This window comes from Dipteris shenzhenensis, chromosome 12, assembly GCF_047967505.1.
Source record: "Dipteris shenzhenensis isolate YYH24624 ecotype China chromosome 12, Dip_SZ_1.0, whole genome shotgun sequence".
In the NCBI taxonomy this organism is placed as follows: Eukaryota; Viridiplantae; Streptophyta; class Polypodiopsida; order Gleicheniales; family Dipteridaceae; genus Dipteris; species Dipteris shenzhenensis.
Genome location: NC_141607.1, coordinates 9,213,879 through 9,228,803, shown reverse-complemented (window position 1 = coordinate 9,228,803; position 14,925 = coordinate 9,213,879). Strand labels below are relative to the sequence as shown.

General features: G+C 43.4%; 1 protein-coding gene across 3 annotated transcripts in view; it reads right to left on the bottom strand.

The window, feature by feature from the left end:
• The window catches only part of LOC147895776 (Protein kinase superfamily protein), a 151,092-nt gene that overhangs the window by 29,012 nt on the left and 107,155 nt on the right, over nucleotides 1-14,925 (bottom strand). For all 3 annotated transcript variants that reach the window (XR_015541886.1, XM_087382522.1, XM_087382521.1), the window contains exons 8-14: nucleotides 11,394-11,479; nucleotides 11,164-11,214; nucleotides 2,956-3,003; nucleotides 2,647-2,776; nucleotides 2,336-2,516; nucleotides 2,097-2,234; nucleotides 1,883-1,995 (exon numbers count right to left, since the gene is read on the bottom strand). Coding sequence is in view for 2 of the 3 variants with exons in the window: in XM_087382522.1 (XP_087238648.1) it covers nucleotides 1,883-1,995; nucleotides 2,097-2,234; nucleotides 2,336-2,516; nucleotides 2,647-2,776; nucleotides 2,956-3,003; nucleotides 11,164-11,214; nucleotides 11,394-11,479 (747 nt within the window). In the remaining variant the exon portion in view is untranslated. The remainder of the gene's footprint in view (nucleotides 1-1,882; nucleotides 1,996-2,096; nucleotides 2,235-2,335; nucleotides 2,517-2,646; nucleotides 2,777-2,955; nucleotides 3,004-11,163; nucleotides 11,215-11,393; nucleotides 11,480-14,925) is intronic.

The following is a 14,925-nucleotide window of genomic DNA, read 5'->3' as shown; positions in this document are numbered from 1 at the left end:
GGAGTGAGGCCGACTATCCTACCTAGAACTGCCCTGTCTTGCAAACGGTTCCATGCCTACTGTACCAGCCGGTGGTGAAAGAACTTTGACAGCCGGGGGAGTTGAGGGTGCTGCCATAGAGCCCCTCTGGCCAGACCGAAGGTCGCCACCAAAAGTCCTAGTCACCAACAATGAGCAATAAACTGCACCTCCCGCTAGAAAGGCAGGAAAACTAGGAGGAGAAGAAAGAGACGGAAAAGAAAGCGCCCACGAGGGGAAAGTCCACCAAGAAGCCTTGGAGTTCTTCCACAAGCAAGCCCTCACTCTTGGAAAAGACAATGGCATGCACAAATGGAAGCTGCCAAGAGAGCAAGCCACCAATAAACTTTGAACAACTCTATGAACTTGGGGCTGCCTTCACCAAAATTTGGAAAGACAATGGCATGCACAAATGGAAGCTGCCAAGAGAGCGAGCCACCAATAAACTTTGAACAACTCTATGAACTCGGGGCTGCCTTCACCAAATCATGATCTTGGGGGGGGTTGGCCAGACTTTCGAATGAAAGGCTGTGCTGGCTGGTCACACTATGCCAGCCCCTAGAGTGAAAGCTGCTGGCGTGCGCTGCAGGGAGTGCCTGTAAGCTCCTCTTGTTCGATAAAGATCCTTGGCTGGAACAGTGTACAATGAAGGCCCTGGCTGACCCACGACGGGCTGGTGGAGCCTTGATGCTCAGAGACGCGCCTAGCTGCGAGCAGGGGATCACGGCCGGAGTGAGCTGGAGCCTTGAACCGAGGGCTAGACCTGGAGCTGACGACCACGGGGTGGAGCAGCATACGGCTGCTCACCAGGACAGTGGCCTGAGCAGCCACCACAGCCCTTACGGCGGGCTGTGGCAACTACAAAAGACGAGGGGGGGGTCGCGGGAAGCGCGCCCCCAAGGAGACCTGGCAGCGTGTGGCCTTCGCACCGGCAGGGTAGTTGGAGAAGAAGAGCTCAGAGAGGGGGGGTTGCAGCTCAAAGGTAGAGGCGACTCGTCAGCAGTGTCTCCTGGATCTTGTCACACAAATATTCACTCACCATCTCACTCACTCTAGGGCAGTCACTCAGATGCAAGTATTGCATCTAGTGCATGTCTTTGATGCATTCTAATTTGGCATACTGTGTCAATGTGCCACATAGAAGGGGGCTAAAGCCCTGGCTTCTAAGCGAAGGAACCTGAAGGCTTCTCCCTCCTCGCCTCCTCAATTAGCCAGGATTCGCATTTCAGTCTGCAGAAATTCCATTGTGTGTGGGTGCATCTATGCCCACCTGTGCAACTTGGAGGGTGCTGCAGTCTAGCAGGTCTCCATGTGCCTGTTTTCTTTCACCATAATGGAGGCCATTCCCGCTCTTCATGTTCCACAATGGCTAGGAAGGATTTCTTCATGAGAAAGTGGGATCATTGTCTATTCTTCACATTTACAGCCACATAGACTTCATGGCACTTCCACTCTCCAGATTGGCTACAACAGCCTCATTTCCTTTCCTCATGATTTTGTATCAGGCTTTTGCAGGATCTTTTTTACTTAATGGAAGTTCATTTCTTGAAAAAGAAGAAGAAGAAAAAACACAGGGATACGTGCTCCATTGCTGGACCCCAATATAGATCATATTGATATAATAAAAAATTTGTCAACATGCAAGTGTCACATTACAAGTTCTTTGTATTTTAATCCAGAATATTATAGCACATGAGAGTGATCTTAAACCGATGTGATTGAATCAATGCCTCATCCTACTAGAGATAACAAGTGATCATCATCCATTCATCAACCACGAAGCTAGGGGCATTAAGAGACATCACTAGAACCACTTATCAATTTCATATTTCTTTCATGAACAGACAAATGGTGGAGGAGGTACCTCTCGTCCTGGTTTTGTTATTTGAAAGCCCTAAGACAGCATATTTTGCATTGATGAATAAACGCATACGAGGCTGTGCACCCAGTTTGCTGATAATGGATCTCACCAATCCACTATAACATGCCACAAAGACAGAGTATGAAAGATGTTCTAGAGAACACTCAAAACGTCCTTAGAAAGCATATTATTTGTTACACAAAGATTATGTTCTTACTCTGTTCGAAGTACAATGAGGAGGTCACGTGGTAGGCTCTCCATGAATTGAGAAACATCCCCAAACGTCAATGTTCGTACCTCATCCCTAAGTTGCATCCTTTCTTCAACTGTCATGCCTTGCCCCAACCCAGAAGTACTGCATAACGATTCCAGGAGCATTGTGAAGTACAAATAGTAGCAAGATTTTGTAGGGTGCTTAGAATACTTTGGAAATGCCTTTTGGCAGATAAGTGATACCTGTCCAAGGTGCGTCCAGTAAATATCACGGGCAAGTATTTGAAATACTTGCCTGCAACAAGGCGCTCCCCAATTTTTCGTGTTTCAACAGGATCCAGAAGGACCAGAGCCTTCCAAAGGTGACAGAAGTCTGACCTAAATTCTTCATCCAACTCTCTGTATAGCCCATGATCTAGTAGCACTGCACATTAAATTAACCAAATCAGGGAAATCTAAGACGCCTATCACATGATCAGCTTGCTATGCCCTCCTCAACAAGATCGCAAAATGAAGGTCTGTTCTGTTTCAGCAAGCATTTATATTCACAGTACCCAGATCAAACTGCTTCCCATGTCTGCTGCTTCCACAACGGATTAGGATGTTTCCAGGATGCGGATCTCCATGGACATACCCATGACAAAAAATCATTTGAGCAAACACTTCTACCAACAGTTGTGCCACCTGAAATGTTAGCAAACCTTAAGCTATAACCCCTCAAATCACGAGGGCCTACTGCTGCTCACATAAAAAAACGCTTATAAATAAAGGTTTGCACTACATTATGCCCTTTCGCACACAAAACTGAGATCCTTACTGATGTTGCACCGTACAAAGCATGAAATAAATACATTTCACCTTACCTTATGTGGATTGATACCAGCTTGTTGAAGACTTTTGACATCATCAATCTGTATACAACAGCACAAACCAAGAACTGAATCAAGCCCTCTATCCCAAAAGTTTTCTCAATACAGGGTAACCCCCCTGCTGTCTTTCCCTCCACAAGCTGCACTCTTTCATTTTTCCGTCTCTCCTCACATCTTGGAGCTAAGAAAATCATGCAGGCCAACAGGGCCTCCTTGGCCCTTTGCGCCGCCTCAGCAGCCCAAGCCTCCATTTCTGCTGCTTTGCTACCCCTCCTTCCAACCCTTCCCTTTAGTGTTCGTCCCACCGTCCCCTTGCTCCTTTTAACCATCCTTAGAGCTGGCACTTACCCCTTCTTGGCTGTGAGTAGACCTTTTAGATCCGCTACCCTTTTCCCCTTTTCTGAAGCCATCTATGTTGCGCCTTTTTGAGCCCTTGAGGGTTCTCCTTCCCCCTCCCCCCTTCCTCCTTCCCCCTTTCATTGCACCAGCAGGCGGTGCAAAAAGGTGACCTTTTTGTCTGGCCAGCGGGGCTCAAACGGAAGCACCTCAGCCATCCAGATTTTCCTTCTCCCAGAGGGCAAACAAACAGGTATAAAAGCCATTCTCTCTCTTCAAGATTAAGCAATGGTAGGCAGTGATAGGGAATATGGATGGTTGGACATGCTGTACCATGAATGTACCTTGATTGATATGCAATAGCATAAAATCAAACATGTGCTTGATTTGTCCACCACGGTGGAGGTGAGTGTGTTTCTAACCCACCACGAGGTTGATTTGAAATGACTACTGTAAGAAAGGCATGCATTTCAAGTGACTTGTGTGCACACATAAATGTACATAAGTTCATTTATTCTCATGAGCATCAAATCGATTTGAACGAGAGAGATACGGACCACATATGGTCATGAGGAACTGAATCCCATGTACTTCAATAATAGAAGTTGATCTTCATAGGAAGCTCGCTAGGTCTATGAGATCCTCGCGAATTACTAGGTTAGTCTCGTGATAAGTGAGCGGAATAGAGGGGATCCAAGGCCATACTGAAAGGGGGGCAATTATCATGTGGAGTCCCAGGCTTTCAAACCATCTGCATGTATGGGCATACCAACATCTTTGACCGCCCTCACTTCTAATGTCATAGATGCAAATAGGGCAAGCCATGGCAACCTTTGTTAGCCTAGAAAGATGTCACTTTCAATAGTGACCCATAGTAACAACACCTATAATCAAAGTAATAAAAAGTGCTGACTAGGCACTTTTGGCCAAATGCCAAAACTAGACAAGATTGGCTTTAAACTAGCCTATCCACCTGCGGCAAGATGGGTCTTACTTACCGATGAATTTGCAATTACAAATATATAACACACGAAAAAGATGATGGCATGCGGATCATGTGCCATGACATATCATGTGTATAGCGGCCATGGCCCACATGTGTGCATAGATAGCTCAGAGTGATGATGGGGCATGCAAAAGTGCTCATTAGGCATCCTTTTGACTGGATACTAATGTGCTATCTTTTTCCATGTGCCAGTGATGAGCTGGCAAATAGGATGTTGCATGCCAATCTATGGTCGCTAGCTCTATCAGCTCATATGTCACTGCTATGGGTGATCTTTTTTTCTTCTAGAACGATGCTGCAGATCCGTACATACCTTCGCCGTACCAGATCTGAGCACCGTCCGTACCAACGCTCCGTACGTTGTTTCGACCGTACAGATCTGCTCGAGCTCCACAATCCGCACATCCGCACTGCACCGTACAACAGAGCCGTACAAGCCGTACACTTCGTCGTTGTCGCCAGCCGTACATCCTCAACCGTACCACACGTGTGGCGCCGTACACCTGCAGTCGTACACCTGCAGTTAGTTTCAAGCATCTTCCGTACATTTCCGTACAAACTACCGTACAGTTTGAAGGTGGGCTTGGAAATTCGCATTTATGCAGGACTTTTGAGCAGGGTTCTACTTGCAAGGTTCTTTTGCAGTCATTTGGGTATTTTCGGGTTCGTAGTTGCTTGTGAAGCAGACATTGTAGGTAGATTCAGAGGTTTAGCCCAAAAATTTGGGGCTTTGTGCTGAAATTGCAAAATTTGGGGCTTTCTGTGCTTTTGCCCCTTTCTGGTTGCAATTTCAAGCTCGAAATTTGGGGCTTTCAGTTTTGCAGTACAATTTATTGCAGAAATTTGGGGATTTTGTGATTACACTGCAATTTTGCAATGAAATTTGGGGCTTTTGCAGACAGAGCACAATTCTTGCAACATTTGAGGCTTTTGATCAATTTGCCTCTTTCTGGTTGCAATTTCTGGCCTATTTTGGGGCTTTTGTGTTGGGAGAGCAATTTTGGAGATTTCAGTTCACACTGCCTTTCTGTAAGTGTTTTGCAACACTTTTGGCAGATTTTGGGAGAGTTTTGATGCTTGGACAGATTTCTGACAGTGCAAGTGCAGAAATCTGAGTTGCATATATAGCCAGTGCTTGGCTGTGTTTTTTGGGAGTTGTGCATTTCATTCCCAGTAAGGAAATTCAGTTTTGTATCTGCTAAAATCTCTTTCTCAGATATGGCCTAGCAAAATCAGAATGATTTCCAGTTCGGTGGTCTTTCACAGGAAGACAAGTTGGATGGTACCAACTACTCCCTATGGAGTTTTATGGTACGCAATATTCTGATTTCTCGCAATTTATGGGATTATGTGAATGGGGGTGAGATTCGACCAGCAGGTATGGCACCTAATACCCCTCCCCAGCAAGGAGGAGGAAGAGGTCGTGCATAGGGTGCAGCTACAGGTTAAGTTGTTGGTGCAGCTGTAGCCACCACTCCAAAACAAAAGAGATGGGATTCAAGGGATGCCTTAGCTTTGTTATGCATCTCTCTTTCAGTGAAAAGATTTATCATTCCGCATATCCGGTCGCGTAAGACCTCGAAGGCAGCGTGGGATATCTTAGAAAGAATGTATGCAGCCCGGAATGATGCAATGGTATCTTTCTTGAAAAGAGAGTTAAGTAATACACATATGGAAGAGGGTGACCCCGTGTCAGTCCACCTCACAAAGCTACGGGATCTCAGAGAGCAATTATTGAACATTGATGAGATTATTCCTGATTCAGAGATGATTACCACCACTCAGAATTCTCTTCCTGAGACTTATCTCAGCTTTCATACCTCGCTGAACTTATCATTGAGGGGGGGTGCAAATCCTCTCACTTTTCATGAGTTGATAGGGCTTATGCTTCAGGAAGAGCAGACCAGGAAAAACTTGGCTTCACGTGCAGGTGAACAAGCTATGCTCTCAAAGTTCAAGTCAAAAGGAAAGGGACACGCAAAGACATCAGTAAATCAGCCTTCCAGTGGGTCAGGACAGCCTTCACAAAAGGCTAAGAATGATGCAAGTAAGCCCAAGAAGAAGGGTTTTTGTCATTACTGCAAAAAGCCAGGTCATCACATTGCAGAATGCAGGAAAAGGCTTGCAAAAGAGAAGAAAAACAGCTCCGGTATGGCTGTTTCAGATTCAGCTCCTCATACATCTGACAGTGGGGATGCTGCAGCCAACTTTGTTGGACAGGATTATGCCTTTTTATCTTGCATTTCAGATTCTAGGCTGGCTGCTCCAGATGCTCGGGATAGTACAACCACTTGTAATGATGATACATATGCCTTTTTGACTTGCAGTTATGATCCTTCCACGGATGCATCAGCTTTCAGTGTCAATGAAACACTGAATACATGGTATTTTGATAGCGGTGCCTCCAAGCATATCACTTCTAGGAAGTGTCTCTTCACTTCCTTGCATCCACCTCCCGTTGGTAAGAAAGTCACTTGTGCCAACAACTCGTCATATTCAGTTCATGGTACAGGAGAAGTTGAGCTTACCGCCATTGATGGCTCAGTTTTTAGACTTTCAGATGTCTTGTATGTGCCTGGTATCACCAAGAATCTCCTTTCAGTGTCCACTCTTAACAGGGCTGGATTTCAGGTCATTTTTTAGGATGACAAATGTGCTGTTCGAGACAGAGAAAATGATTATGCCTTGAGATTATCTGATACTCTGCTGCGTGGGCTTTTTCAGCTTGATCTTTTTTAGAAAAGAGCAGCCCATGCTCTTGCAGTTTCTACTCCTACTGCTGCCATGCAGAATGCATAATTATGGCATGCCAGATATGGCCACATGCATTACAACAGCTTGATGACACTTCAGAAGCACTCTATGGTTGATGCATTGCCACCTCTTGAGATACCTCCTCCACATGCCTGTGAAGGGTGCATTTTAGGCAAGATGCACAGATTCCCCTTCAAAAAGGATGGTTCAATTAAAGCTGTCCGAAAATTACAGCTTATACACAGTGATGTCTGTGGTCCCATGAGGACTCCATCATTGGGTGGTCATCTCTACTTTGTTACTTTTATTGATGATTACTCCAATTTCACTTGGGTCTTTGGGCTGAAGCGCAAATCAGAAGTGTTCATGGTATTTAAACACTTTTCAGCCATGGTTGAAAATGAATCTGGACTCAAGATACAGACATTGCGCACAGATAGAGGTGAGGAATACTTGTCTGCAGATTTTGATGCTTTTCTGAAAGGCAAGGGTATTGTGCATCAGCTCACAATGAGGCAAACCCCTCAGCAAAATGGCAAAGCTGAGAGGAAAAATAGAACTCTTATGGAGATGGACACATGTATGCTGAAAAGCAAACACATGCCTCACAAATTCTGGCTTGAAGGTCTAATGTGTGCCAACTACATCTTAAATCGGTCTCCCACTAGGGCTTTGAAAATAAAAACTCCATATGAAGTCTGGAATGGGAGAAAGCCTTCAGTGGATCATTTCCGTGTCTTTGGATGCCTTGCATATGCTCATGTGCCAGTTGAATTTCGGCATAAGTTGTCAGATAAGGCAATTAAGTGCATATTTGTTGGGTACAGTGCAGAAAGCAAGGGGTACCGTCTCTACAATCTTGCTACACGCAAGATCATTGTCAGTAGAGATGTGATATCTGCAGAAAATTCAGCTCACACTCGGGCTGAATTTCATATGCCTTCTTCTTCAGATGATGTTTTTGAGGGGTTACTACCCATTGCGTTGGGTTCCCCTACTGATATTTCTGATGCAAATCAGAATTTACAGCCACCTCCCAATGCTCCAGTTCAGCCACAGGATGTCTTGCCACCTCCACAGGTAGTGGAACAGGTGGTTCAGCAAGAAATTGCAGACATACATGCAGCAAAAACAGTCCCAAATTGGCTGTTACAGACTCTCAGGGAGAGTAATATTGATGCTCTATTACCTGGCAGGACTCGCAGTGCAGTAAGGCACATGGAAGGTGCTAATTCAGTGGAATCAGCATATGCAGGTACTCTTCTCGATGAGGAGGAGCCTGCAACATTCGAAGAAGCAAAGGACAATGTGCATTGGATGAATGCCATGCACGATGAATTGCAGTCCATAATCAGACTTGGGATGTCGTAGACTTGCCACCAGGTAAACATGCCATTGGTACACGATGGGTTTTCAAGGTGAAACGGAAGCCAGATGGCTCCATTGACAGATACAAGGCAAGGCTGGTTGCCAAAGGCTATGCTCAGAAAAAGGGCATAGATTATGAGGAGACTTTTGCTCCTACATCCCGGATGACCACCATCCGATCTCTTATTGCAATGGCTGCACATTTTGAGTGGAATGTTCATCAGTTGGACATTAAAACAGCCTTCCTAAATGGAGACTTGTTGGAAGAGGTTTATGTCAAACAACCTCCAGGCTTTGAAATTTCAGAAAATGCACTTCATGTATGCAAGCTAAATAAAGCTTTGTATGGGCTGAAACAGGCCCCTCATGCATGGTATGCCAAGATTCATGCCTTTTTTACCAACAAGGGGCTGCACAATAGTCCTACTCAGAGCACCCTCTACATCAAGAAGGATGGGGGGGGAATTTTAGTCATCATTCTTTATGTCGATGACTTACTGCTCACACGGTCCAATGAAGATAATATTGCAGATTTCAAAGCTGTTTTACAGACCAACTTTGACATGTCTGATTTGGGGCTGCTTCACTTTTATTTGGGGATCCAATTCTCTCAAGAGAGACGTGGCACTGTTATGTCTCAGTCCAAGTATGTGCAGAAACTCTTGGACAGATTTAACATGCATGATTGTAAGCCCATAGCCACTCCCATGGAGCCGGGGCTGAAACTCACAATGCATGACGCAAGAGAATGAGTAGATGCCACATTTTACAGTCAGGCTGTTGGATGCCTCATTTATCTCTGCAAAACTAGACCTGATATTCAGTTTGCAGTATCTCAGGTGAGCAGGTATATGCACAGCCCAAAAACTATGCATTGGCAGGCAGTTAAGTGCATCTTCCGTTATTTGCAGGGCACGAAGTCTTTTGGCTTGTTATTTCCCAAGGGGGGTGACACTAGGCAGATTGGGCTGGTGATTATGACACTAGGCAGTCCACTAGTGGCAATTGTTTCTTTTTGGGTAAAGCTTGCATTTCCTAGCTGAGCAAGAAACAATCTACAGTGGCTACCTCATCATGTGAAGCTGAGTATAGGGCAGCTTTCACAGCAACAGCTGAATGTGTCTGGCTGTGTCGTCTATTTGCTGATCTTCATCTGTCATTGAAGGGTCCTTCTCCAATTCTCACTGATAGTTAGAGTGCCATTGCAGTGGCAAAGAATCCAGTGTTTCATGCTCGCACGAAGCACATTGAGGTTCACTATCACTACGTCAGAGAGAAGTTGCATGCAGGAGAGATCAGTATGATCTTTGTGTCCACACATGACAATGTTGCAGATATTTTCACCAAAGCACTTCCACGTGAAAAGTTTGAGGCATTTCGCAGTGCCCTGAACTTATATCCATTTGGTGATTAATCATCCTTGTACATGACATTAGCACTGCAAGGGGGTGTTAGAATTATAGATATAATTCAGCAGTGACCAATGTAATTTAATAAGCTAGTTAGGGGCACTTTTCCCTCTTTAAGAGGTTTTTCCCCCTAACCGCAATTAGTCCACTAACTATGGCTAGTGACTACTAAGGTTTTGTCACTAGGACAAAACCTTATCTCACTCCTTCAGTTGTATCACTCTTACTCTCATTCTATTGCAACTAAGCTTTCAGCTCTCTCTCTCTCCCGTTTCTTGCTCTCACTGTTGCTCTCAACCTTTCTCACACATCTGCCATATGAAAAATCACACCTGTGAAATTGGAGCAGCGGGCTGCGTCGATTGGTGAAATAACAGTTAAATTCACACACGTGTGAATTTCCTCAAGTTTTATGTAGAAAATTTGTAGATTCTAGCGCACATGCTTGATGATTTTACAGTTTAAAGCAGCTGTGTCTGACAATTTTGCAAATGGAGCAGATTGGACATACAATTTTACAATTCCAGGCATCTATTCTCCTATAGCCTCTATTCTCTAGATGTACCTTTGTTGCAGGTTCTTCATTTTTGACTTCTTGTGTGTTTAGATCGTCAATATTCAGCCATTGCTAATATTCCGTTGACAATGCTCTTTTTTCCCTTTTGCAGGTGCACTACAATATGTTTCACTGAATGCTTCTCAGAGAGCAATTGCATGACTTACTCAAGAAGGGACCACTCTTCATTGTGAATAGCGCCTTGAGAAGTTACCTCCGCACAGTTGTTAAAAAAGATGGTCACTTGGATCCGCGGCGTCTAAGGACCACATTCCCTAGCCTCCATTATCTCGCTAATAGATTAATGGCTGTTGGGGACAGCTCTTACAGTGCCTCCAAAGAATCCCATGATCGACAAGAGCCTTTTCCCAAGACTGTCATGAGTTTATGTTTGCCATCATTGCTCAAAACGTGATTCGGCACTACTAGTTGTCTCTTTCCAATTAGCTTGTTTATTTTTCTACATTATTTGCATTTACATTTCCCAAAAGTTGCTTTTGAACATCAAGGTCAAGACCTGTGCAGCTATTGAATTGGTTGATTAGTTTTTCCTTAGGCTGATCGGGCCATACCCTTACTTTTGTGCAATCAAGCTACTTAGAATAAAAAGGGAGGTTTTTTTTTTTTTTTTGGGGGGGGGGGGGGGATATAAGGAGATGATGCATTTCAATCAAAACTAAATTCTAGAAATTTGAATAAATAAGTCCAAAAAGGTCTTCTTTGTACAATGTAAATAGCATGGAAGTTTAGAGACCATTGCAAGTACAATAAACCTTGTAGCCATGCATGAACTCCATTGTCAAAACTCGGTGTGACGTTAAATCCTGCAGCCCGGAAAAACAATAAAAACAAAGATAATGTTTCAATACAAATAACTTTCTCATAGTTTACTTAGACCAATAATTCGTGTTACAAGATTTTTTCTTTTTTTTTTTAAATATTGTTCCTTTTATGCAAATGTGACAAATCTATTGTGCATCTCCAATATGAGAGCTTTTTATACCCAAAATATTCGAGGAATTGAGACTGCGTTATTTTTCTCAAAAAACTTTGCTGCTCGCTCAGCATTATTTGCTTCTTGTTCAAAATCTGGAACCACAATGGAGATTAGTAAAGCACCTTGCATCCTCTCTCTCTCACAACCGAGATACTTATATTATGAAACATTCATTTACATCCAGGCAGTGCTCAAAATAGAGCTACAGCCCTATCCATCAGAAACAATAAAAGAAAAGTTGAATACAAGAAACATCCAAATCTTCCTCATGTAAGGCATCATATAATGACTGCCTTAATGAGGCTCTGAAAAACTCATAAGGATGCTGAAGGGGAGAATTCAGAAATGCTTGATTGCGTTGCAGCCAGAGGGTCCATAAGGCCCAGTATCTGATCCAGTGGAAGAAGAGAGAATACTGTGACAAAGAAGCTGATAGTTTGCCATACATCCAGAAAAACCTGTAGAACCTGTGTGCTGGAAATCTGAGAGATAAAAAATAGGAGATTCTATCTAGAAGGTCTCTGGAATATGAACAAAACCACAATAAATGCGGAATACTCTCCGATGCAAGGTGACATCTTGGACAGAGAGGTGAAGCTATCCGTCGTTTAGCCAATTTCACTCCCACTGGAAGAATACCAACAATACATCTCCATAGGAATAGTCGTTGCTTCAATGGCATTTTCAACTTCCATATCATTTGCAATCTTCCTTTCCACCAGGCTAATGATTTGTTCACATGCCATAGAGAATTAGCATGATGGGCAATCCAAGGAGGAGGTAATATCAATCGATAAGCTTGTATAGAAGTCAATAACTGCAAAGGCTTAGAGGAAATGCTTGGACTTGAAGGCTGAAGGTGCCAATCTTGAAGCCTGTCACTGCCATTCAATGTCGGAATCGGAACCAGAGGAAGTAGGAGATCAGCAATAGCTTTCCAAAGAGGTCTATGATGCATTGCCAGGTTGTATTGTCGACATGCTACTGGAAAAGGGAGAATATTTCCTTGCATATCTACAACGTCATCAATGAACCGGATACCCATTTTCATAAGATTGTAAGCTCTGATGGGTTGTTGAACAGCAAGGGGAGAGGAAAACACAGCACTCCAATGAATACTCTCCAATCTGAGTGAAGATGCTAGAGAAGCAGGATGAGGAGACCATTTGATGTGAGAGAGTACTTGCTTCCAATCCTAAATCAAGGAATTAGAAAATGGACAACCAGGGATTTTACCTTGAAATTTTCCAAGTACTACTTCTGATGGATCTACTAGCCAATGTCCATAAGCATGTGTGCGCATTTGACCACACAAAATTGCTAGCATAATAGACCAAGGCTGCTCTTGTTGAAAGAATGTCTTGAGCATAGTGATCTTTCTTGCCAACACATGATATTTGATGTTTATTATATTCAAACCACCATGCATTCTGGGTGAGCAAAGCAAGTCCATTTTGAGCAACCGTAAAGCTTTTTTATGAAGCTTAGTTTTCCAAAAAATCTCCATGGCTTGAGACATAAAAGATGTGAGATCTCGAGATGACCAATGTAATAGAGGAAGGTAGAACTGGACATAAGCTAGAACAATAGACTGGACAATTCGAAGCCGTACATGCAGAGGCCAAGTGGAGATCTTCCAATATTCTAATTTGTCCTGAATTTTGTTGAACACCCACGACATTTGTTGCTTATTGCTGATTTTCCAGCCAATAGGATAGCCCAAATGTCTTACTATATTTTCCGGTTGAATAATCTGGCCTGGCCACAGAATAGCATGCCAATGACGATGCTTGAGAGGCAAGAGTTTTGATTTCTGAAAATTAATTTTAAGACCAGCTGCCAACCCAAAATCTAAAAGGGTATCCATCAAGAGGCGAATCTCCAATGGACTGTTCTTTAGCATGAAGAATGAATCATCTGCATAGGCCTGTGCTATGAAGGGTCGTGAATCAGAAATCTGAAGCCCCTCTAGCTGTCCAGTATCAACCATGTGATCCATATAAAGAAGCAAAGGATGTGAAGCGATGGCATAAAGCAAGGCATTGAGAGGGCATCCTTGTCGAACTGAACGTTCGAGAGTCCAAGACTCAGACAAATGTTTCCCTATAAAGCATTGTGCAGTGGAATTTGAATAAAGCCAATATATGACATTAGCTAGCTTTGGCCCAAAACCAAGTTTTAGCATGATTTGAGAGACATAATCCCACTGTACTGTATCAAATGCCTTCGCCACATCCACCTGCATGACCAACACATCTTGATCTGAATATTTAGCATATTCCATTGCGATAAGAGTGTTAGAGATATTGTCATGTATGTGCCGTCTTGGAACAAAACCATATTGCCTTGGATGAAGTCCATCATGAAGGATATCCTTTATCCGGTGTACCAAAATTTTGGCAATCAGTTTGCATATTACCGGCATCAAAGTGATGGGCCTCCAGTCATCCATAGTCTCACAAAAAAGTTTTTTGGGCACAAGCTTAACCAAACCATGCTTCCAAGCTGAGGGAAGATGTTGGTGCTGCCATGCTGCATTAATAAACTGCAGAATTGGACCCTTCATTTCAGGCCAAAAGGCTTCAAAAAATTCAACCGTCAGACCATCCCAGCCAGGGGATTTATGTTTACCCAAATGCTTAAGGGCTTCATCCAATTCATCATCTGAAAAGGACATTTCCAGCATTGAGGCTTTTTGCGGGGAGACAATGGGAGAGGGAGAAACAAGCTCAGTAAATCTGTTACGAGCAAATGCGACCTGAGGTGTAGAAGAAGATGGCTGAAAAAAAAGGAGCTGAAAATGATCCAAACATTGTTTTTCTAGCTGAGAGAGAGACTGGGTCCAAAGACCATCTGATTTCCTTACCCTCATGATAGATTGGCTTTGTCTGTGTGCATGTAAGTTCCGAAAGAAAGATTTAGAGGAACAGCCCTTATCTAGCATAGGTTTAACTCTGGTCCTAATCTGCCATTTGGACAGCTTGCGTTTATCATTGGCATCAATTATGGAGGAAGCACAAGACAGTAAATGCTGCTCAGAATCAAATCGAGATCTTTGATGACTAATCTGTACCATATACTGCTTGTATGATTTTGCCCACTGGATATGCTGTCTGGTTTCTGCCATGTACCATCTTCCATATTCCTTAATGACATTTTGAATACGATGTATGAAAGAGATCCAAGCAAATTCCAGATCCTCCTGAGCATGGGATAGCAATGGCCTGCAAGCCAGTCTGATCATATGCTGAAATTTTTCATGAGAAAGATATAATTGATTAACCTGTAAATTTCTGACTGAAGAGAGCTGCAAGTCATCCAGAGGCATACCAAAAGAAAGGGTGAGCCAAAGTGTGATCAGATAATTGTTGTGAATAATCAGTCCACATCTGACATGTATATTCATCATATTGCTGAGCATGAATGAGATAATATCTATCAAGCCTGGCCCAATAATCTGTAAAAGCATCATGATGATATGTAAATCCCATCACTGAAGGATGAGTTGCTGTCCATAAATCTGCAAATCGAAGTAATG